Source organism: Phacochoerus africanus, chromosome 3 (genome assembly GCF_016906955.1).
Source record: "Phacochoerus africanus isolate WHEZ1 chromosome 3, ROS_Pafr_v1, whole genome shotgun sequence".
NCBI classification, from domain to species: domain Eukaryota; kingdom Metazoa; phylum Chordata; class Mammalia; order Artiodactyla; family Suidae; genus Phacochoerus; species Phacochoerus africanus.
Window position 1 is genome coordinate 64,412,952 of NC_062546.1, and position 22,471 is coordinate 64,435,422.

Sequence of the window (22,471 nt, forward strand, 5' to 3'; positions counted from 1 at the left end):
GAATAATATTGACTTGCCTTAAGATTAATTTTTTTTTTGAGGAGGAAAGTATCTATGTAGAGACCATGTTATTGAATTAAATTCCACATCTATAGAGAGCAGATTTCTATTCAACGTCTCTACTTATTGACCTCCAGGTCTGGCTTTCCCCTTAGGCTAGGACCCTTGCCTGGTTCCCTGAAATTTTCTCTTTTGTTCCCGGAGTCTCTTTTCTTCTTACAAATCAGTCATAGACCTCAGTTGGGTGGCTGGCCCCATGCCTGTATTGGGAGTGGATGAGAGAAGCTCCAGTCAGCCTGTTTGCTAGGAACAGGGAATTAGGGTGCTCCTGCTCATGGTCCTCTGAGCACATCATTGTTGTAGAAACCATTGCCTTCATAGGCTGAAAGCATAACGGTGGGCAACTGACCCTGAGGCGTGCAGAAGCATTATCTGGGAGAGCAACCCATAGGAAGGGAGATATTTAGCAGTACATAAAAAACAATAGAGGGAGTTCCCATCGTGGCGCAGTGGTTAACGAATCCGACTAGGAACCATGAGGTTGCGGGTTCGGTCCCTGCCCTTGCTCAGTGGGTTAGCGAACCGGCGTTGCCATGAGCTGTGGTGTAGGTCGCAGATGCGGCTCGGATCCAGCGTTGCTGTGGCTCTGGTGTAGGCCAAAGGATACAGCTCCGATTTGACCCCTAGCCTGGGAACCTCCATATGCCTCAGGAGCGGCCCAAGAAATAGCAAAAAAAAAAAAAAAAAAAAAAAAAACAATAGAGGCCTAGCTCCAGGGACTCTCTTTATTTGGATATCTGAGTGCCTGGATGGGATTTTGAGAGCTAGCTAGTTTATGTGGACCTGAATAACCAGGTCTTGCATGGGAATAATAATTAGACTTTATAGTTTTTATTTATGCACCCCTCTGGAAATAGTTTAGCATATGAATTTAACATATACATTTGTTCTTTGACTTTCATCTTCAGCCACACCTTTGGCATGTGGAGGTTCCCAAGCCAGGGTTTGAATCCAAGCCATAGCTGTCACCTATCCATCTGCTGCTGCAATGCTGGATCCTTAACCCACTGTGCCATGGTGGGAGCTCCTCCTTTGACTTTTGTACGTTTCACTTTCAAACATTTCAAGGAACTCCCTGTACTGTACTAGAGGAAAGGCAAGGAATGGGGCCTTCTTGATAAGTGTTTTCCCTGCTAAAGAACCAAGACTGCCTTTTTTTGACAGACACAGATTAGTCTTTGAACCAGGGACAGACAATGGAGAAGGAACAGTGCATCTTTCTACTTTGTTTTAGGTCAAGTGTGTTCCAGTTCAACTGAACAAAATATATGCCCCTTGTAAATTGAATTTTCATTTCCGCTTTTAGGACATTCGGTGAAAACACATTATTCTCAGGGTCTGCTTATATTGGTTCTCACTCTTTGTTATGGGAACCAAGAATGGGTCTTTACTAGATATTTGACAGGTCAGGAGTGATGGAAGCAGACATAGGCAACTAAAATCTTGTTAAAAACAGAGGCCACTTTTTAATTATGTCAAGGACCTTCATTTAATACATAGAGAGCCAATCCTCAACTTAATTTTGATGATGTTGTTGTTTAAAGAAATGTACTCAGCTCTACCCAATATTCTCAGTTAATCTGTATAGGCAAAGAGCCTGAAAAAGAATGGATATGTGTAATGGGATCATTTTGTTGCACAGCAGAATTACCACAATGTTGCACAGCAGAAATTACCCTGCTATTGTAAGTCAACTATACTTGCATCAAATGTCAAAAAGTAACTGACTCAGTTTTCTTGCCTATCTTTGCCATAAAGTTTTTCCAGTGAACCTGGTGTTGATGATACATGGCCTACATCAGATACAGTCACTGATTTTATTTTATTTTTTTTATTTTATTTTATTTTATTTTTAATGTTGCCAAATTTTACTTAGTGCATTTGTGTCAGAATGTTTAGTTTACCAGTTTCAAGGCTCTTGCAAATTGTATAATTTCCTTTGAGAAGTACATTTAAGACACTTTTTCTGTTTAAAACTGCATTCAACATTAAACTTGGGTAACTTTTGACAACTTACATCTGTGGACAGAGCTCATTAGTGGTTTTTTAAAGAGCACCTTGCCTGAACATGACTTTAAAGAAATTAATTCATTGAAAAGATATATATTTGAACCCTTATTTGATTACTTTAATTGCACCATTAAAACATTTGACTTAAATTATTGGATCATTCGACATAGTGTCCTGTACTAATTTCTCACTGTGTAGGCTACTCTGCCTGTCAGTCTGCATGTCTTGGTCACTGATCTCATATAATTTTTTGTGCAATAAAGGCAAAGGGCTAGATGCACTACTGGGAGAGATTACACATGTACCCTGTTGCACTTAATCAAATAGTTATGTGGAGATTTACAATCACTTGCATTATTTCACAAAATAAATATTTCATGTCAAGTACTAGATAAGCATCTAAGTTGGTTCTGCTTAATCCTGTTTAGACAATAGGAACAAAAGAACTTTGGGTCCAGGGCACCTGGGCCCTTGGCTGTGAAGAGCAGCTTGTTTCTTGGGTTACCACTGGACACATCCTGCTAAGGATCCCAGTTAGACCTCACTTTGTGGTATGAGGAGAGGCACTGGTCATGGTGGGATGTGGGATCTGTTCTCAGACCAGGGACTGAACCCAGGCCATAGCAGTTCAAAATCCTAAACTGCTCAACTACCAGGGACCCTCCTCCTCCATGTTTGAGTCCTGCTCCTGAGCTAGAATTTACACTGATTGCCTCTTCAGCCTGCTTGGGGCCCCTCCAGTGATCAAGCACCAAAGCGGTGAGATGTTGCACTCACCCTAACTAATGCACATTTCACCTAAGCCCAGGATTGTGCATTCACTTAGTGGCCTATGTTGTGCCCCACAATTCACCTTCACAAAACTGTTACTGTGGGCTGTTCAAGCTACCTGGGGTCTATCCAAATAAGTAGTTGGTCCTAAAGAGTAGTTAGCCTGATGAGGTAAGCTCAGACAGCTCCTGACTGGGAGACCAGTTCATGTTGAATACACCACAACCCCGAAACTTCAGGGCCACAACCAGATTCTCATTTCCCCTCCCTGCAGACACCATTGATGCCACCCCTAGAGAAACCTGCACATCTCACTCCCATGGAGAGGGCACTTGGACTTACCAGGAAGGCATAGGAATTAGCAGAGACTGCAGGATCCCTGACATCTTCCCAAAGAATTTTAACCTTGGCTTGGCCAAGGTTGGAGTCATTAAACCCTACCTCCCACCAGTAGCCAGGTGCTGCTATGTTGCTCCTGGTTAAGAGGGCTGCTGCTGCTGCAGGAACACATGGCCCCAGTTATACACAAGTGCCAGCTCTGGAGCTGCAGCCTGACCCCCAGTGCCATGCACAGGTGCAGCAGGGGCTCAAAGGCAGTGCATCAGACACTGATTTTAATCCCAAGGAAAAGTGCTCTTATGAAATGAGTTTTCCTGCTGAATTTAATTTTGTGTAGTATTTACTCTGTAACATGTATGAGTGTTCTACCTATCATTATTTTATGTTTGTAATGGAAAGCTGGTTAGAGGAAACCATTTTATAAGTATGACTAGGTGAGGTTTTTTGGTTTGGTTTGGTTATTTTATTTGGTGGGGCATGAAGAAAAAATGAGCTGGAGATTACATAGTGACAGGACAGTTGTGTTGGGAAAAGCTTTCCCACAATGCAGGGACTATGAAATTTGTTCAAGGATAAGTGTTGTTCTGATGAATTTTCAACCACACTGACATGACTTTTGGGATACTCAGGCCTCAATGGAGTCTTTAGTGGATACAGTTCTTTAGTGGATACAGTTCCTGAGTGGAATAATTATGAGCCTTTCCTGGGGCCTTTCACTTCCATAGCTTTATAGCCTGTGTCATCCAGGGATTTTTGTCAACTTTGGACACCTTTTATTTTAGTATCAATGAGTTATTTGGAGAGCATTTGTTTTTCTCTGTTTCTGTCTTTGGTTCCTCATTAAGACTAAAAGAATGGAGTTCCCTGGTGGCCTAGCAGTGAAGGGTTCTGCATGGTCACTGCTGTGGTGAGAGTTGGATACCTGGCCCGGGACCTTCAATGTACTGAGCTCCCACATGTCCTGAACTTGGCAACAGCCATAACAACAACAACAAAGACTAGAAGAATACTTGAAATTTTGGAAATTGGGAAATTAAAATTCTGTTTTTATTATAAAGGCATTCCACTCTGTTTTCCACATCATTTTGTTAAGAGTCTGTTCAAAATTCTTCATCTCATGGAAGAATACATGTTTTCTCTCTACGAAAAACCAGTTCTAGAGGCAGAGTCTCTTGTCATCCATGTGGTAAAACCTACAATTTCAGAATTATAGTTTTTAAAACTATCTACTCCTAGTCCTTGTGTCACATTCTAACATTGCAGATTTCAGATATTTTGTATTACAGTTATTTAAATATTCATTTCCATTTAATATTTTTTTCGTCTTTTGTCTTTTTAGGGCCCCACCTGAGGCATGCAGATGTTCACGCAGACCTTCCCAGGCTAGAGGTCTAATTGGAGCTGTAGCCGCCGACCTACACCAGAGCCACAGCAGCGCCAGATCTGATCCTCGTCTGTGACCTACACCACAGCTCTGGGCAACACTGGCTCCTTAACCCAGTGAGTGAGGCCAGGGATCAAACCAACAACCTCATGGTTCCTAGGTGGATTCATTTCCACTGTGCCATGATGGGAACACCTATATATTCATTTTAAAGCCCCTGCATCAATATAAACTACTAGAGATTAGGAAACATAATTGTACACCTCCTGGAGCACCAAGAAGGAGGTCTTGAAAGGAAGAAACATTTGAATAGTTTTTTGAATATGAATAAATGAATAGACAGATGGAATTCTGCATATGTTACAGGAAATATTATATTCATAATATATCAGAATTAAATTCTTTTTTTTTTTTGTCTTTTTAGGACCACACCCACATCATATGGAGGTTCTCAGGCTAGGCATCCAGTCAGAGCTATAGCCACTGGCCTACCCCACAGCCACAACCACAGAGGCTCATAACCGCATCTGTAACCTACACCATTGCTCATGGCAATGCTGAATCCTTAACACACTGAGCAAGGTCAGGGATCAAACCCATGTCCTGATGGATGCTGTTCATATTGGTCAACTGCTGAGCCACAAAGGGAACTCCAAATCCTTTGAAATTCTGAAAAGAGGACTTAAATTTTATTCCCTTTTTATGTTTCCATTGTATAATTTCAGTTGACTTATATTGAGCAAGTATGTCATAAATGACAAGGGAATAAATAAGCAACATGTGATAAACAAGAAAAAGGTTACAGTATATTTCTCAGTATCCAATTGTGAACTTAGAATTTTAGATGAAAATTCTTGAAAATTCTTTTTTTTGGTTCCATCTCATGTTCCATTAATATATCTTTTAAGCCATACATTCTCCTTAGACTACTGGTTACCAATTCTTTCTCCAGGTGGAAAGGGGATGTGTTAGGAACATTTCTCTCTCGATTTTTCTCTCTCTAGTACTGATTTACAGCATTCAGGGAGTGATAAGTGATCATGTTCAACTACATGAATGAATGACTTTTGTCACAGTGATAAAATTGACGTCCTTATTACAGTAGCATTTAATTTTAAAAACAAGCTTTTTCTTTTCCTTTGAGGGCCATACCTGCAGCATATGGAAGTTCCCAGGCTAGGGGTCAGATCCAAGCTGCATCTGCAGGCTTACGCCAGAGCCACCGCAATGCCGGATCTGACCTTCGTCTGTGACCTAGAGCACAGCTTGGGGCAATGTGGTCTGTCTCCTTAACCCACAGAGCAGGGCCAGGGTTCCAACAGCCTGCATCCTCAAGGATACTATGCCAGGAACTTAACCCACTGAGCCACAAGAGGCATTGTAATTGTGGTATTTATAAACAAGTAGTTATAGAGTAATACAAATCAGTATTATTAGGAATATACTGTGAACACCAATCTATATTTTATATTTAAAATATATTTTGATGATTTTATTGTTTGCTCAACAACAATACATTTATATACATAAATCATTTATATTTTTATATATAATGAAAACATATAAAGCAGAGGCTTTTGATTTACAGCATATCCCTAACAGTATTGATATATCACTGATCTAGTATACATAAATACTTAAATATGTGTACAGATGGAATATTGAATGAGGGTCAAGATGAGAGATGTAACAGAAAGAATGGAGTTAAGTGAGAACAGAGAATTCTGTATTTTAGAATATGGAAATTATTTCAAATTCAAATTAGGAAAAGAAAGCTAAGTCCTGAACAAAGTGCTCAGACTCTTCTAAATGTCATATCGCTGATGTTGATGAAGAACTGAAAGAAAATTTCATCATCACTTTTTTTTTTTTGGTTATGGATCTTAGTTTTAATTTAAAGTAGTTAGTTTTTAAAAAGAATCCTCACTTTGAAATTAATGAAATGATGTGTTATATTTAGTCTAGAAAAATCTTTATTCACCGATAACGCAAGTTGAGCTCAGTTTTATGCAATATCACGTTTATAGTGACATTTTGGCCCTTCTGTTTCTTATGATTTCTACGTTACTGTTTGGTGCATACTTAGCTTACCTAACTAATTGTATCTGACTGTTTGGTATCATCTTCGTAGGTGTTTTTAATCTTTTGAGAAGAAAAAGAGAGGACATATCTAAGCATTTTACCATCTTTCCACTAAGATTATAATTTCTAATTATGTAAATTAGGTTCTTAATCTCTATTCATTAAATGAGGACATTCGAATCTGCAACGTTCTTAAAGAAAACATGTGTAGAAGTTACTTTTTGTGCAGAGTTCTGATTTATCTGTTCCTAATAGTATCTCCAGATTACAAACACATATGAACACACCAAATGCATGAAACCACAATTTATGACTTTTTATAATATCAACTCCTTGTTGTAAACTCACTGGAAGGAAAAATGACTAGCAGCAAATACAAAATTATCTCTGGAAGATCATTTTTTACTTTTGAAATATCTCTACAAATAGGTACATTTCACATTATTCTTGAGAAACTTTATAAACTTCAGTATACCTAGTCATTAAACTAACATGTAAGTTTTTTGTATATACATGTGAAACTAACATGTAATTTTTTTTTTGTCTTTTTGCCATTTCCTGGGCTGCTTCTGCAGCACCTGGAGGCCCCCAGGCTAGGGGTCCAATCGGAGCCGCAGCTGCCGGCCTACACCAGCAACGCAGGATCCGAGCTGTGTCTGCGACCTACACCGCACCTGGCGGCAACACCGGATCCTTAACCCACTGAGCAAGGCCAGGGATCAAACCCACAACCTCATGCTTCCTAGTCGGATTCACTAACCACTGAGCCACAATGGGAACTCCCATGTAAATTCTTTTGTATCAAAAATTCAGAAATCCTCGTGACTTGATATTTCAGTCCCTTTGTTCATTCCTCATGTGAAATCTAGGTCTTCTTTGATAATCATAATTGTATTTTAAATCTTTTAAATCTGCATCTTAGATCTGCATCTTAGACAATTATATTTTATTAATTTTTATACAAGATCATTTCTCCAACTATTAATTGCCATTCTATAAAGCATGGTTAGGAAATTGGAGTTATTAGAGTGCTGTCACAGGAGAACTCATGATATAGTGTGAATTTTTTATTTATTTTATTTTATTGTCTTTTTAGGGCTTCAGTGGTGGCATATGAAGATTCTCAGACCAGGGGTCGAATCATAGGTGTAGCCACCAACCTATGCCACAGCCACAGCAACACAGAATCTGAATTGCTTCTGTGACCTACAGCACAGCTCATAGCAACAACAAATCCTTAATGCATTGAGTGAGGCCAGGGATCAAATTTGTGTCCTCATGGATGCTGGTCAGATCCATTTCTGCTGAGCCATGATGGGAACTCCAAAAATGGAGTGTGACACTTTAAATAGGGTTTTTTATTTGTTCTTACATTATATTACTACTCAAGAATGCCTTATAATTTGATAATCATGTAAGCCATTGCAATTTAAAACTTGTTTTTAGATTAATTTTGTTAAAGGAATGCTCGTAGCATCTTGAATTGGTATTATACAATTAAATATTTGTTAAAGTTAAAAATGCATATTGCTGTAATATCCCAAGATGCATTTTTGTACAGATTCAGGAAAAAGTATCTTTTATATTATCTTTGAAACAAAATGTTGAAATTGATCATTGAAAAAATGAATTTCAGTCCTTTTTCTTCTCTTGTTCTTCTTTTCAAATTTCAGAATTCTGTGTCGGTTTGCATGCTTTCATTATGCCAGGAGATCATATTTTGCAGATATTTATCTTAATGTCATAAGCTTTTCCTGAATAAGTTTATCTATTTTGATGCCAAAGGTGTTCATCCAGATCTTTCTTCTAAGTCCCCTGAGTGCCTCACATTTGGAATGCCCCAAACCGAAGACACTGATCCTTTACCATATGTAACATTGGTAACCAACGACATAGTACTGCATGGCATAGGGTACTACACTCAATATTTTGTATAACTTCTACTGGGAAAGAATCTGAAATTATATATATATGTGTGTGTGCGTGTGTGTATGTATATATATATATATATATATATATATATATATCTCAACTATGTCACTATAGACTTCAAACTAACACCACATTGTAGTTAATTATGTTTTAATTTTGAAAATGACTTTGTCCCTGACTCTTGGCAGGCTGTCATTCTGTCATCTGTTTTCCCCATCCTAGTAAATAGCATAACTGAAAAGCTGAAGCAAGAAATCTCAGAGTCCAGCCCTCCCTGAAATCACAGCCAGTTACCAAGTTCAGGATTTTCCACCAGCTTCCATTTTTCACATCTTCTTTCCATAACTTGCCTTCTCACCTATCATTGTGAAAACCCTTCTAAAACATATCTGTGATGATGTAACTCCTCTACTTATTTATGGATTCCCATCCCATAAAGGAGACAGTTCATGTTCTAGGAATGGTACCTGCTTTTTTCCATTTGGTTCTGATCCTTCAGGTTTGTCTCTCCCTACCATTCCCAGTAGCTGCGTTCTGGTTGTCCACATGACTTGTTCTGTTGTGTCATGCCTTGTCCTTTTGTGCAGGCTGCCTTTACTAGAAATGACTTTCCATCCCAGCTTGGTCCCTTGTCTGTCTTTGAAGACCCAGCCCTGTTGTGACAGCATTTCATGAGCTCCCCAGAGCAAGCTGAGTCTTCTCTCCTTTATGGCTTTACTGTAGTCTCTTCCCTTCAGCTGTAGGGCTGGTGAGGGACACTTTTCTGTCCTTATTTGGTTTCATGTAGCTCTGCCTCTCCTAGAATGGAGAGAAGAATCTGTCTTTTATTGCTATTTCCAGCATCTCCCAGGATAGTGCCTACATTTTCTAGGTACAGTCAATGTGGTCTTCCTGACTGGTTGTTTGAATGAGCAAGTAAATGCATATGATGTTTTCTGAAATTGGGTTTTTGTGTCATTGTGTCTCCTTTTTATAGGAAGGAGACAAAAAGCCAGGAATGGAGGGAAAAGGAACCAGGACTGATATTATCCCACAAGAGCCACCAAAATCATGACCATTTTACTTCTGTTGATGGAGCACAGAGCAAGAATAGACATGGTGAGTTAGAGACTATCTACGGACTTTCTTTCAATGCTTAAAATGTAGTATTTTAATGTAGTCTTTCAATGCTTAAAATGTAGGCTATTGTGTGTGGGGCTCCCAGCGCCTGGGTGGGCACTGCCTCGGCTCCGCAGGGTCATTAGCCCATGGCTGCTGCTGGAGCTCTGCTCCTCGGGTTCCTGCGCCGCGCCTGACCAACCCCTCCCCGCGCCGCGCTCTGCCCACTGGCTCTTGCTGCACTTGCGCCCAACGCCACTGGGCACCTCAGGAAGGGGAGGGTGGGGAGGGGGCGGTGGCTGCAGCGCGGCGGACGGCGTGGGAGGGCCTCTTACAGGGGCCGCTCCCCCACCCAGTTTGCGGCCCTGCCAGCGTTCCCGCGCTTGGGGAAACTGAGGCCTAGACAGCGTGTTCTGCATTCCTGGGACTGGAACCTTGGATCTTCATTGCTCCCCAGCATGCGGGCCCCTCACTGGCGTCAGGGCTGAGGACGCCCCCAGAGGGGCCCTGCCCAGTGCAGAGCCACGGTGCCAACGGATCTCCAACGCTGGGGTCCCGGTTTGGGTGATCTGCCACACAGGATTGTCACAGAGGTAATCAATAGGGATTTCTCCTGGAGGCCACCTGACACCCAGGTCTCCCTTCCTGCCAGCAAGCTGGGCATTCCTCCCAGGAATGCCTGACTTAGAATTTATCTGTGCCTCTAAGGGGGTCGAAAGGGGCTGGGCAAAAGATAGGATACCCCAAGTGGGCAGTAAAACAAAATCTTTTCTCCTCCCCCAGGGAAGCCCAGTGATCCTAGACACAAAGCAAGAAGGCTCACTTGGAGGGAGTTTGGGGGGTGCAAAGTGAAAATACCCCTATCAGCTGGCAGGGTGAGGGGAAAAGGAAACAGGATTCTTCAACCAGAGAACCAGGCTTGAGTCCTGCCCGCCTCTGCCTCTCAGTGTCTCTGTTTCCCGGGCATTGCCAGGAGCCCCCTGTTGGAGTCTGTGGGGGACTGTTGCCACTGCATGGATGTGAGAGGTTATCTTACCCTCCACCCAGAACCGATGCCCTGACATCTAATCTAGAGGAACAGAGCCCAGGGCCAACGGCCAGGCCAGCCTGGCTGGGATTCAGCTCTCTCCCACTCCAGGCTTTGCGACCTTGGTAATTCCCTTTCCCTCTCTGAGCTGAAGTTCTGTCCTCATATATAAGAGAGGGCCCCTCTTACATGTCATAAGCACTGCATGTAAGGCAGCCAGATGGAACAAACAGATAACACTCTCTGTTCCTTTCATGGCTCTTTAATGTTGGTGCCCTGGGAGAGTGGCAGGAAAAGCTCTGGGGCAGGACTCGCTGGCTCCCCTGGGCACAGTTCAGGGCAGCCCCCTCCCTGCAGGCTCTCCACCCTCTTGCTGTCCCCTGCCACTCCTCTGCAAGGCCAACAGGGCCCTTGTAAAGCATTTCTGCAGGCCAGGAAATGGAAGCTGATGCCCTGACTCTGGGGCCAGCAGAGCCAGGCTGGAATCCCAGCAGTGTCCACATCCTGAGGATCATTTCTTCTAAACAGCTATAAAAAAATCCTGACCTCACAAGGCATAACAAACAGCAGCTCACCATTGGTATCAGCTGCCTTCCTGGCAGACTAGAACCCAGGACTCTGGGACCCCATTCCCTGGCCATCAGCATGGAGAATCTCAAAAGCACAAACTGCTTTTTTTCCCTTGTTGACAGGGTCCTTCAGTTTCCAGGGGTAATTGTGGGCTCATCAGGGACATTATCATTAAACACCTAGGGAAAAAGGGATACTTTGCGAGGAGGGGGCCTTCCTCTATCAGGGAGCTGTCCCTTTTCTGATTTGCAGGCCTTACCTCAGCCCACTTTTTTTTTTTTTTCAGCCCACCTTAAATGGTGTATGCACAACAAGCTCACATCAGGAGCTCTGACACTGTTGGGTTGGGTTTGCAAACTCTCTTTTGGCAGAGCAAGTACCTTGTTAGGCAGAAAGACACAGTAAGATAGTGGCTGTCTCCCCATGGGATAGTTTCTTCTGACCCCAAGGTCAATCCTCCCATCCTCTGAGCTGTCCCTGAAAGCACTCCCACCCTGGGTTTCTCTGCTCCTTTCCTGAAGAGGTTTCTTTTTTTTTTTTTTTTTTTTTTTTTTTTTTGCTTTTTAGGGCTGCTCTTGTGGCATGTGGAGGTTCCCAGGCTAGAGTTTGGATCAGAGCTGCAGTTGCTGACCTACGCCACAGCCGAGGAAGTGCCAGATATGGGCCGAGTCTGGGACCTGCACCACAGCTCAGGGTGGCGATGGATCCTTGACCCACTGAATGGGGCCGGGGATGGAGTCTGCAGTCTCGTGGTTCCTGGTCGGATTCATTTCTGCTGCCCATGATGGAAACTCCTGAAGAGCTTTCTTATCATCTGTCCCTCCTGGGGAAGGGAGGGATGAGGAAGAAAGTGAGACCCACTTTCTTCCTCAGAAAGTAATGCCGTCTAATTCCCCATGTGGTATCTGTCCCCAGCTAGATCCAAACTTCCAAAGACAGAGATCAGTCTGTTTTCTTCCTCAGTGAACCCCAGTGTTCACCACATAATAGTATTCAGCTACTGCTGGCCCTGGGGACCGCACAGCCCAGGAGGAGAGGCATATGTTGGGGGTGGGGGGAGGGTGAGGCAGGCCACAGCAGGAGCATCCAGGCGGAGGCAGAGGTTTGCAGAAGGCTGCCTGGCAAGGTTGACATCTGAGCTGGTCCTAAAGATGGGGAACAGAAGGCAAAGACTCGGAGAGTTCAGAGTTCTCAGTGTGTTTGGGTTAGGAGGTGAGGCTGGTGTGGGCTACAGGAGGTGACACCAGAGGTGAGAGAGGGCTGTGCAGGGTTGTAAGAATTTTTGTTTTTGGCCATGCCTGTGGCATGCAGAAATTCCAGGGGCCAGAGATCAAACCCATGCCACTGCAGTGATCGGAGTCACAGCAGTGATGACACTGAATCCTTAACTGCTAGGCCACTAGGGAACTCCCCAAATGTCTTATATTTTGCAATTAAAAAAGAAAAGGTATAGGGAGTTCCCAGCTTGGTGTGGTGGAGCTGAGTCTGACTGGTAAGCATGGGGTTGCGGGTTTAGTCCCCAGTCTCACTCTGTGGGTTGGGGATCCAGCGTTGCCGTGAGCTGTGGTGTGGGTCATGGATGTGGCTCAGGTCTGGCATTGCTGTGGCTCTGGCATGGGCCAGCAGCAACAGCTCTGATTGGATCCCTGGCCTGGGAGCCTCCATGTGTCACAAGTGTGGCCCTCAAAAGACAAAAAGACAAAAAAGAAAAGAAAAAGGTATTATTGGGGTTGGGGTTTTTTTTAACCGCTTTCTTGGGGGTATAATTGATAGGCAATAAACTGAGTATATTTGATGTGTGAAAAAAAAATGTAGTATAGGACTTCTCTGGTGGCTCAGTGTGTTAAGGATCTGGCCATTGTCACCACATTGCAGAGGTTCCATTCCTGGCCCAGTAACTTGACATGCACTTGGTGCAGCTTTAAAAACATTAAAATACAAAACTTTAAAAAGCTAGTTCAACAACTTCAAAGTGTGTGGATCAAATATAATATTGTTTTCTTTTAAAGTAGTTTTTTTTTTTCCTTCAAAACTTTCCCAATGACCACTAACTTTGTCTTCCTGAGAATGCTTTAACCTTCAAAAATTCTTTTCCGTCCATATAATTTATTGACATATTCATGAAGGGAGATAGATTTATGTGTATTTAAAATTTATCCATTAACCCCAACTTCCCAGTCCATCCCACTTCCTCCCCCTTCCCCTTGGCAACCACAAGTCTATTCTCCCTGTCCATGGGTTTCTTTTCTGTGCAAAAGTAAGTTCATTTGTGACATATGTATAATAAAAAAATACAAAAAAAATTTCATAGTAGTAAATGTTCTCACTAATGTACTTGTGACTATATTTTATTAGCTATGTTATCAGCATCAGGATGAGAGGAGGAAGATGTTGAATCATCTTTGGATTCTGAGGTATTGTTTGCTATTATTGCTATTATGATTATTTTAAATAGAAGCCCTGAGTGATGGTAAAACATGAGAGTGGGTGCTTTGTCTTTACTTTCTCACCTTTGCATTTACCCATCAGATATTTTTCATTATAGTTTTCATTTATAATTAATAAACTAATTCTGTGTGAAATACAATACTACCACATAGTACACATCTCTTAATTTGCAAAATGCACCTAATGAAATCCCAGTATAATAAAGAGAAAAGAGTAAGGCTTAGGAAGTTATCAGGACTCGGGATTTGCTCTGCATTTAAGTTGATGTCAAAATGAAAGCATTATTCCAGGTCAGTCTATGGTGTGTATATATATATATATATATATATATATATATATATATATATAAAACACACGCACATATAGGTATATCTATTTAGATGTGTAAAATGCCTAGTGTGATTGTGAGAGAAACAGGTCAAATTGTAGTTTTTTACCACATCCAGGGTTAGTGTCATTTAGAAATGAAGTAGGCTGAGAAAGAGGACCTCTTCAGGTTACATGTCTAAGTTCATTTGAGTTCTGTTGAGGAAGTAGGTCATAAATAACAAGAGAATAAACAAGCACTATGTGATAAATAAGGAAAAGATTACAGAATATTTCTCAGTATCCACCAATTGGGAGCTTAGAATTTTAGATGAAAATTCTTAATCTTCTTTTTAGCTCCATCTCATGTTCCATTAAGTGTATCTTTTAAGCCTTACATTCTCCTTAGACTATTGGTTACCAGCTCTTTTTCCAGGTGTTAGGAACATTTCTCTCTCCATTTTTCTTTCTCTCTAGTAATACTTTATGGCATTCAGGGAGTGCTAGATGATCATGTTTGATTACATGAGTGAATTATTTTATAGTGATAAAGTCAAAGTCTTTATTACAGAAGTATTTTTTTTTCCTTTTAGGGCCATACCTGCAGCAAATGGATGTTTCCAGGCTAGGGGTTGAATCAGAGCTGCAGCTGCAGGCTTACACCAGAGCCAAAGCAACACCACATTATAAACACATATGAACACACTAAATGCATGAAACCACAATTTATTATTTTTTTCTAATATCAACTCCTTGTTGTAAACTCACTGGAAGGAAAAATGACTAGCAGCAAATACAAAATTATCTCTGGAAGATCATTTGTTACATTTAAAATATCTCTAGCAATAGGTACATTTCACATTACTCTTAAGAAACGTTATAAACTTCAGTATTTATAGTCATTAAGCTAACATGTAAGGTTTTTGTGTATGCATGTGAAACTAACATATAAATTCTTTCATATCACAAATTCAGAAATGCTTGTGACTTGATTTTTCCATCCCTTTGTTCGTTCCTCATTTCAATACCAGTTCCTCTTGGATAATCATAATTGTATTTTAAATCTTTCAAATCTCCAACTTGGACAATCATAGTTTTGTTAATTTTTGTACTAGATCATTTTGGCAACCATTAACTACCATTGTATAAAACACTAGATAGGCAACTGGAATTATGACAGTGCTATTCTCAGAAGAATTAAAAACGGAGTGTGCATTTTATTTTATTTTATTTTACTTTATTTTTATTGTTTTGTCTTTCTAGGGCTGCATCCATGGCATATGAAGGTTCTCAGGCTAGGGGTTGAATCAGAGCTGAAGCTGATGTCCTACACAACAGCCACCGCCACACGGGATCCCAGCTGCCTCTGTGACCTACAGCACAGCTCACGGCAATGCCAGAATCCTTAACCTACTGAGTGAGTCCAGGGATCAAACCTGCATCCTCACGAATGGCAGTCACATCCATTCCTGCTAAGCCATGATAGGAACTCCAAAAATAGAGTGTGACATTTTAAAGAGGGTTTTTAATTTTTTTCTTACATTATATAACTACTTAAAAACACCGCATAAATCAGCAATCATGTAACCACTTTCAATTGAAAACTTTTTTAGGATTCTTTTTTTTAAAAAAGATACTCTTGTAGCATCTAGAATTGGTATTTCAGAATTAAATAATTTTGTTAAAGTTACACATGTGTATTGCTTTAATATCTCAAGATGCATATTTGTACAGATTCAGGAAAGAGTATCTTTCATATCTTTGAAACAAAATGTTGAAATCGATCATTGAAAAATTGAATTTCAGTCCTTCCTCAGCTCTTGTTCTTCTTTTGAAAATTCATGATATATGTATAATAAAAAATACCAAAAAAAATTCATAGTAGTAAATGTTCTCACTAATGTACCTGTGGCTATGTTTTATTAGCTACATTATTAGCATCAGGATGAGAGGGGGAAGCTACTGAATCATCTTTAGATTCTGAGGTATTGTTTGCTATTATTGCTATTATGGTTATTTTAAATAGAAGCCCTGAGTGATGGTAAAACATGAGAGTGGGTGCTTTGTCTTTACTTTCTCACCTTTGCATTTACCCATCAGATATTTTTCATTATAGTTTTCATTTATAATTAATAAACTAATTCTATGTGAAATACAATACTACCACATAGTACACATCTCTTAATTTGTAAAATGAACCTAATGAACCCGCTGGGTAGTAAAGTGCGTAAAGTAGGGTTAGGAAGTTATCAGGACTCAGGATTTGCTCTGCATTTAAGTTGATGTCAAAATGAAAGCATTATTCCAAGGAAGTCTATGGCCACATCTATATACACAAATATTTGGAAGTGTAATACTCCTAGTGTGATTTAGAGAGAAACAGGTTGAAATATATGTTTTGTTTTGTTTTGTTTTTTACCACTTCAACATTGAAAAGATAGTGCCTGAGACTTGACGACTTTTATTACATTTGGATTATCCACTAGTTTTGCAAGGAACATTTCCAGAGAAACAAAAGCATGGGACTACAAATAAATATGTGTGGTTATGATAAGAGCAGGTTGGTTTACCTATGTTTGAATAAGTACAAACCATTTTTGGAAAACATTGCTTTATGACAGCCATACCTGCAGTAATGCAAATTTCAAGTAATCATAACCTGTTTTAAGGTAAGAAATATTGAAAGAGATAAGAAGGGTGTGATATCTTAGATATAGGCAGCTACTACAGAGTGGTACGGCACCTTGCTTGAAGTCCAAAGACACAGTAGCATCCTGGTCCTATCACCTAATAGGTTTGGGATCTTGGGAATACTTGTCCAACCTGTTTGAGTGTCAGTGACCTTGTTCATAAAAATGGTACTGATTCCTCCCTTTTGGGTAAGTGTAGTGAACAACTGTGGTGACAATCGTGTGAACACATTGTAAATGGTAAAGGATCCAGTTTAGAAATGTCAGAAAAATATGATCAGAGTGGCAGAGGTCCTGCAGTTGGTCAGTAGCTTCTGGATTCAGCATTGTCTCTGGGGTGGCACAAGTTTGATGTCTGGCCCAGGAACCTTCATAGGCCTTGGGTGCTGCTGTACAAGAAGATAAAAAAGATCACAGTGGAAATAAGTGGCTTATTAAGTGATGAGGGTATTTTGTTTGTTTGGGTATTTTTTTGGCATGCAGAATTTCCCAGGCCAGGTACCAAACCTGTGGCACTGCAGCAACCCGAGCTGCCCCATCAACAATGCCGATTTTTAACCCACTGAACCACAAGGGTACTCTGAGGATACCTCTTTAAAACCTGAAGGGTCATAAGGTGATAACAGTTAAGAATGTGACAGTTAGAACAGTTGTGTGGATTTCTTACTTGGGGTCTGTTAAGTTTCAGCAGACTGTGATCAGTTACCTCCTACAGGTATATTAGTGCTCTGGTACTTGAGGCCCTGTAAAGATCTTAAATGTTTTGACCTTAAATAAATTCATATTGTTGAATACCAACTCTGGGCCTGGCACTTAGACACTGAATATACCAGCTGAGGGGTTAGGCTATTGTGGTAGGAGTGGAAAAACAAGGAGACAGGAATCCTTCCAAAGTCACTGTAAGTCCTCCATGTAAAAACCCTGACATGGAGATGGGGATGGTTAGGTTAGACAACACTGGGGAGTTTGGTGGAGGATGGGAGTGAGGCTGGAATGGAGGTTGTTAGAAGAGAGCTGAGGGTGACGAGAGCTGCCAAGGGAAGGATGGGAAGGAGCCAGTTATGTGAAATTTAGAAGTCTGGGTCCTTTCCAGTCATCATTTCACTCTCACATCTTGGAATGACCAGGACACAGGTCATTCTTATGATCATTTTTTCCAGCCGCACCTGGGGGCACTTGCCATGGCCCCAACCCTAGGCACTAGCCCAGCATGAGCACCATGTTCCCCATCCTGGTCCCTTCCTTATGATCATTGTGATTATTATGTTTGCATGTAGAAAATAAAATGTGCATAATAAGGGCCTGGCACATTTGGGTGGTTAATCAATATATGTTCTCATTCCTCTCTTATGAATGCTTGCTCTCCTTTTCTTGAGTAATTACATAATCATATTGAGATTTTCTTAGTATTATTTCAACATAAAAGTTTTTTGCCCTACTTTGTTGTGACTTTTGCTCCTCAGCTATTTTTTTCCATCAGTAAAAATTGTATCAAGAAATGGATCTTCCAAGCCCTGGTATAACTAAATGAAGCAGTTTGTACAATATTCTATTTATACTCTAGGGGTTTATATGCCAAAGTTTCTTTTCATGCCAATTATGTTATTTTCATACTCAAATTTTTCTGTCCTTAGAAATATTTTTTATTTATAGCAGATAGAGCATAAGGATTTGTTGAGATATATATATATATATATATATATATATATATATAATATGTATATATGTATTTATATACATTTAAAATATCCTCTTCTTTCGATTGAGAATGCAAGTTGAGTTATGTGTTTTGAAGTTAATCCTTGGATGAAATGTGTTATGTAATTCAGTATTTTCTGAGTGAAAATATTGACTCAACCTTTCCATGCTCTCTTTAGAGAGTCAATAGCCAAAGGAGGATAAAAGAATAGAATTGATCTGGTGAACATATATGAAGTTTTCAGTTTAAATGCTTGAATTTTCAATCCATGTTCCATTGTTTTTAAGTCTACTTGTTTCTAAAGTAGGACATTAAAAATAACGAAGGGAAATCCAGGTATTTTCTTAGAGAGAGAGGAGAAGAACCTTATGCAACTCATTATTAATCTAAATTTTAACAGTGTACCTCTGAGAGTCTTTCACAGAAGTATGTTGGTCATAAACCTGGAGCTTCCAGTCAAAGAGGGAAAAATAGAGTAAATGGTGAAGTAGAAGGTAAGAATGTTATTTTTTAAAAACTCAATTTACATATGATAATAAAACAGGAATTCTGACATATTCCTTTTTTTCAAACATTATTCTGTGTTTGTCATTTATGACTTCCTTGCTTTAGTAATTAATTAATTTCATTTATTTTGTTTTTTTTATTTCTCCAATAGCTTATTTTCTTCCCACTGTACAGCATGGTGACCCAGTTACACATACATGAATACATGCTTTTTTCTCACATTATCATGCCCCATCATAAGTGACTAGACATAGTTCCCAGTGCTACACAGCAGGATCTCATGGCTAATCCATTCCAAAGGCAATATCTGTATCTATTAACCCCAAGCTCCCAATCCATCCCACTCCCTCCCCCTTACACTTGGCAAACCACAAGTCTATTCTCCAAGTTCATGAATTTCTTTTCTATGGAAATGTTCATTTGTGCTGTGTATTAGATTCCAGATATGTGATATCATATGGTATTTGTCTTTCTCTTTCTGAGTAACTTCACCCAGTATGAGAGTCTCCAGTTCCATTCCTGTTGCTGCAAATGACATTATTTTATTCTTTATTATGGCTGAGTAATATTCCAATGTGTACATATACCACATCTAACAACAACAACAAAAACCTCTAAAATGTATTTGTTTTTTTACTGCAGCTGCAACATGAGGAAGTGCCTAGGCCAGGGACTGGACCTGAGATGCTGAAGTGACAAAGCCAAATCCTCAACCTCTAGGCCACCAGGGAACTCCCAGATATATTCTCCTAGCCAGTGGAAAGCACCTTTTGAATGCATAGTGAGGAAACAGATGAGAAAGGAAGGAAGTTGTGTGGCTTGTCAGGTGTCAGCAACAGTTTAAACTGAGAGTCACCTTTAAGTAGCTAAATGATTAGTTCCATTTCAGGATGCTCTACAACCTAAGGAAAGTCAGGAGACAAGGAAGAGGAGAAGAAGAATAAAGGGTGAGAGAGGCAGAGACTACAGGGTGTGAATGAAGGAAAAGGAAGCAGGGTGCTACGGTGGAAGGTGGCAAAGTGCAATGGTTCTTTAGGAAAAGGAAGGGAGGAGGATTTGAAATGATAATACAGCCTAATATTCCCAGTCTTACTGTTTTCATTGTGAGGAAGGCATTCAGGATGGAGTTCCCTTGTTGAGCAGCACTGTGTGTTCCACTCCGTGGGTGGCCATGGGCATATGTGGTCAACTGTGATTGCATATACATTCATGTCATAGGAAAGGTTGCTGTTTTAGGGGATGGTGTCATATGGGCCAAAAGGTGGGGACTGGAAAGAAGACACCAGGGCATGGTATGCGTGGGATCAAGGAAGCTGTAGGCTGCTAAAAAGTCCAGTGGAAACTTACAACTTCTAATACATATCAAGGTTTGGGGAAGTGTTATAGTGAGGACATTGAAGCTAGTTTTCAGAAGGGTTAATTAAGTTGAAGTAATGGAGAAACAGACTCAATATAGACCAGACCTTCTCAGACTTAATGAGTGACTGGAGATCTTGTGGAAAGTGCATCTTCTGAGCCACAGGTGTGGGATTCTGCATTTCTCACAAGTTCTCAAGGGACACCCAGGTCACTGGTCTTGAGGCCAGGATGTAGACTTGTGTTAGAGCACTCTGAGAGACAAGCCATTGGCCAGTTCAAGATATAACATGATTAAGGAAAAGCATTCTTTTCTGTCCTTTTTTGGTTTCCTTCTTGCATTTTCTGGCATCACCAAAGGCATGGGGATGTTCCTGGGCCAGCAATGGAACCCACACCACAGCAGCAACCTAAGACACTGAAGTGGCAATGACTGATCCTGAACATGCTAGGCTGCAAAGCACTCCTGTTTTTCTTTCTGACCATGTTTATAGCTAGAGGGCAGGAAAGAGTTGAAGGAGAGATTATCCATGTGAGATACTACAGCCAAGCAGAGAGCAAAAAGGAAGTGGTGGAGATGATCCTTCAAAAGCATGTAAAAGGGGCAGAATTGAGACCACAGATCTAGAGATTGCCTTTGAAGAGGGGAGGACATAGTCAAAGGAAGGAGTGAGGAAAGAAAAGCATTAAGTGGATGATTGTGGAGTTAACGATGAAATTGGAGAGAATGCCTTACAAGTGGCTTCAGTGTATTTGTATCCCTATCTTAACTGCAATAATTCATGCGTTGTTTCTTCTGATGGTACCTGGTCATTCACATGGGGTTTCTTGATACTTTTTGATGCTTTTGTTTCTTCTTCTCCTACAGATGATTTAAAAGTCCTATCTCTTAACTCACAGGTTCTTTCTTCTGCTCGATCCATTTTGCTGTCAGTGCCTAGTGTATTTTTCCTTTCATTCACTGTATTTTTTAGCTCCAGAATTTCCATTTGGTCCTTTTAAAAAAAAATACATGTATATTGTTATATATAGTTATATGTGTGTGTGTGTGTGTCGTTATTGTTCCTATCTCTTGTTAAATGTTGCATTTTGTTTGTGTATTATTTTCCTGATTTGGTTGGACTGTGATTAGTGGAAGATTATGTGATTCTTTGATGATATCAAGTTTTCTTGATTTTCAGGTTCCTTGATATTTCGCATTGCTGTCTTTGCCTTTGAATTCACATTTTCTCTTCCAGTCTTTAATGACTGCCCTCTCCAGTGTGTCTAAGCTTGTACACTTCATTGGTGTGCTGGAAGCTCTCTGCTGGAAATCTGGATTTCCACAAAGTCTCTCTAATCTATGGGTGATTATCTACAACAATGTTTCCAGGGGTTCCATCAAGATGGCTCAGTGCGGCTGGAGCCAATTCATGGGGCAGGCAGTGTCCACTGCTGGGATGGGGTCTGTATGTCTGTTACTCAGGATACAGATATGCGGGACTCTTTGCAGGCCCCTTGGTGTCTGGTGCTGGATCCTATAACTCCCACAAACCACTTTGGTCCATGGATTGATTCCACATTGGGGTGGGGTGGGAAGTACATGATGAGGAACCTCTTTTTCAGCCATGATGCTGCCTTCACCCCAACATGTAGGTGTTTTAAAAGTAAATAGTTCTTCCTCAAGATATTTCCTTGATTCTTCATGTGCCCTGTGATATTTTTTAAAAAATCATTTGAAGTAAGAATTGTTATATTTAAAGCAAAGAACATACAGTAGAAGTCTACATATACTCCCATGTCTAAGTGCCATTTCTTTGAGACACTGAACTCCAGCTTTTCAGTGTAACATTTGTGGTTCTTCAGACATTCTTGTCAGACTCATCTCTCTGCTTGCTTCCATGTAACTTGTACTTTTCCTTCCAATTCCTTAGAAACACCTACATGTCATGTGCCTCATCATTATGCGCCCATTTGCCACTCTATGTAGAATGACTTTCTCCCATTTCTTTTCCCCATGACTTCCTCTGTTTTATTTTACCTCTTCTTTAAAAATTTCCTTACATTTACTTACAACTGTCTTATGGGAACTCCTGCACATCACATTGTATCATCACTGTAAACTGTCTTTGAACCAAGAATTTGTATTTCCTTGCATTCAGGTGGTACTTCATAACTGTTTTGTGAATCAATAAATGACTTAAAAGGATGAG

The 22,471-nt window shown here is 40.5% G+C and overlaps 1 protein-coding gene, 1 long non-coding RNA gene and 1 other non-coding gene across 4 annotated transcripts in view; 2 read left to right on the plus strand and 1 right to left on the minus strand.

Moving 5' to 3' along the window:
* The window catches only part of LOC125121916 (ankyrin repeat domain-containing protein 26-like), a 100,812-nt gene that overhangs the window by 18,965 nt on the left and 59,376 nt on the right, over positions 1–22,471 (plus strand). The window contains 8 exon segments of the mRNA XM_047770219.1: positions 1,819–1,867; positions 8,410–8,558; positions 9,555–9,676; positions 9,760–9,957; positions 10,134–10,269; positions 10,750–10,828; positions 18,817–18,910; positions 20,774–20,874. Coding sequence (XP_047626175.1) covers positions 1,819–1,867; positions 8,410–8,558; positions 9,555–9,676; positions 9,760–9,957; positions 10,134–10,269; positions 10,750–10,828; positions 18,817–18,910; positions 20,774–20,874 — 928 coding nt within the window.
* On the minus strand, positions 3,306–3,441 carry LOC125123817 (small nucleolar RNA SNORA76). Its single transcript, XR_007134193.1, has one exon. It is a non-coding gene; the product is annotated as a small nucleolar RNA SNORA76 (small nucleolar RNA).
* Positions 9,561–18,904, plus strand: LOC125122941 (uncharacterized). Of its 2 annotated transcripts, none has more exons than XR_007133936.1 (3): positions 9,561–9,676; positions 13,629–13,687; positions 18,817–18,904. It is a non-coding gene; the product is annotated as an uncharacterized LOC125122941 (long non-coding RNA). The 2 variants fall into 2 exon arrangements; XR_007133935.1 differs by lacking the exon at positions 9,561–9,676 and adding an exon at positions 10,045–10,269.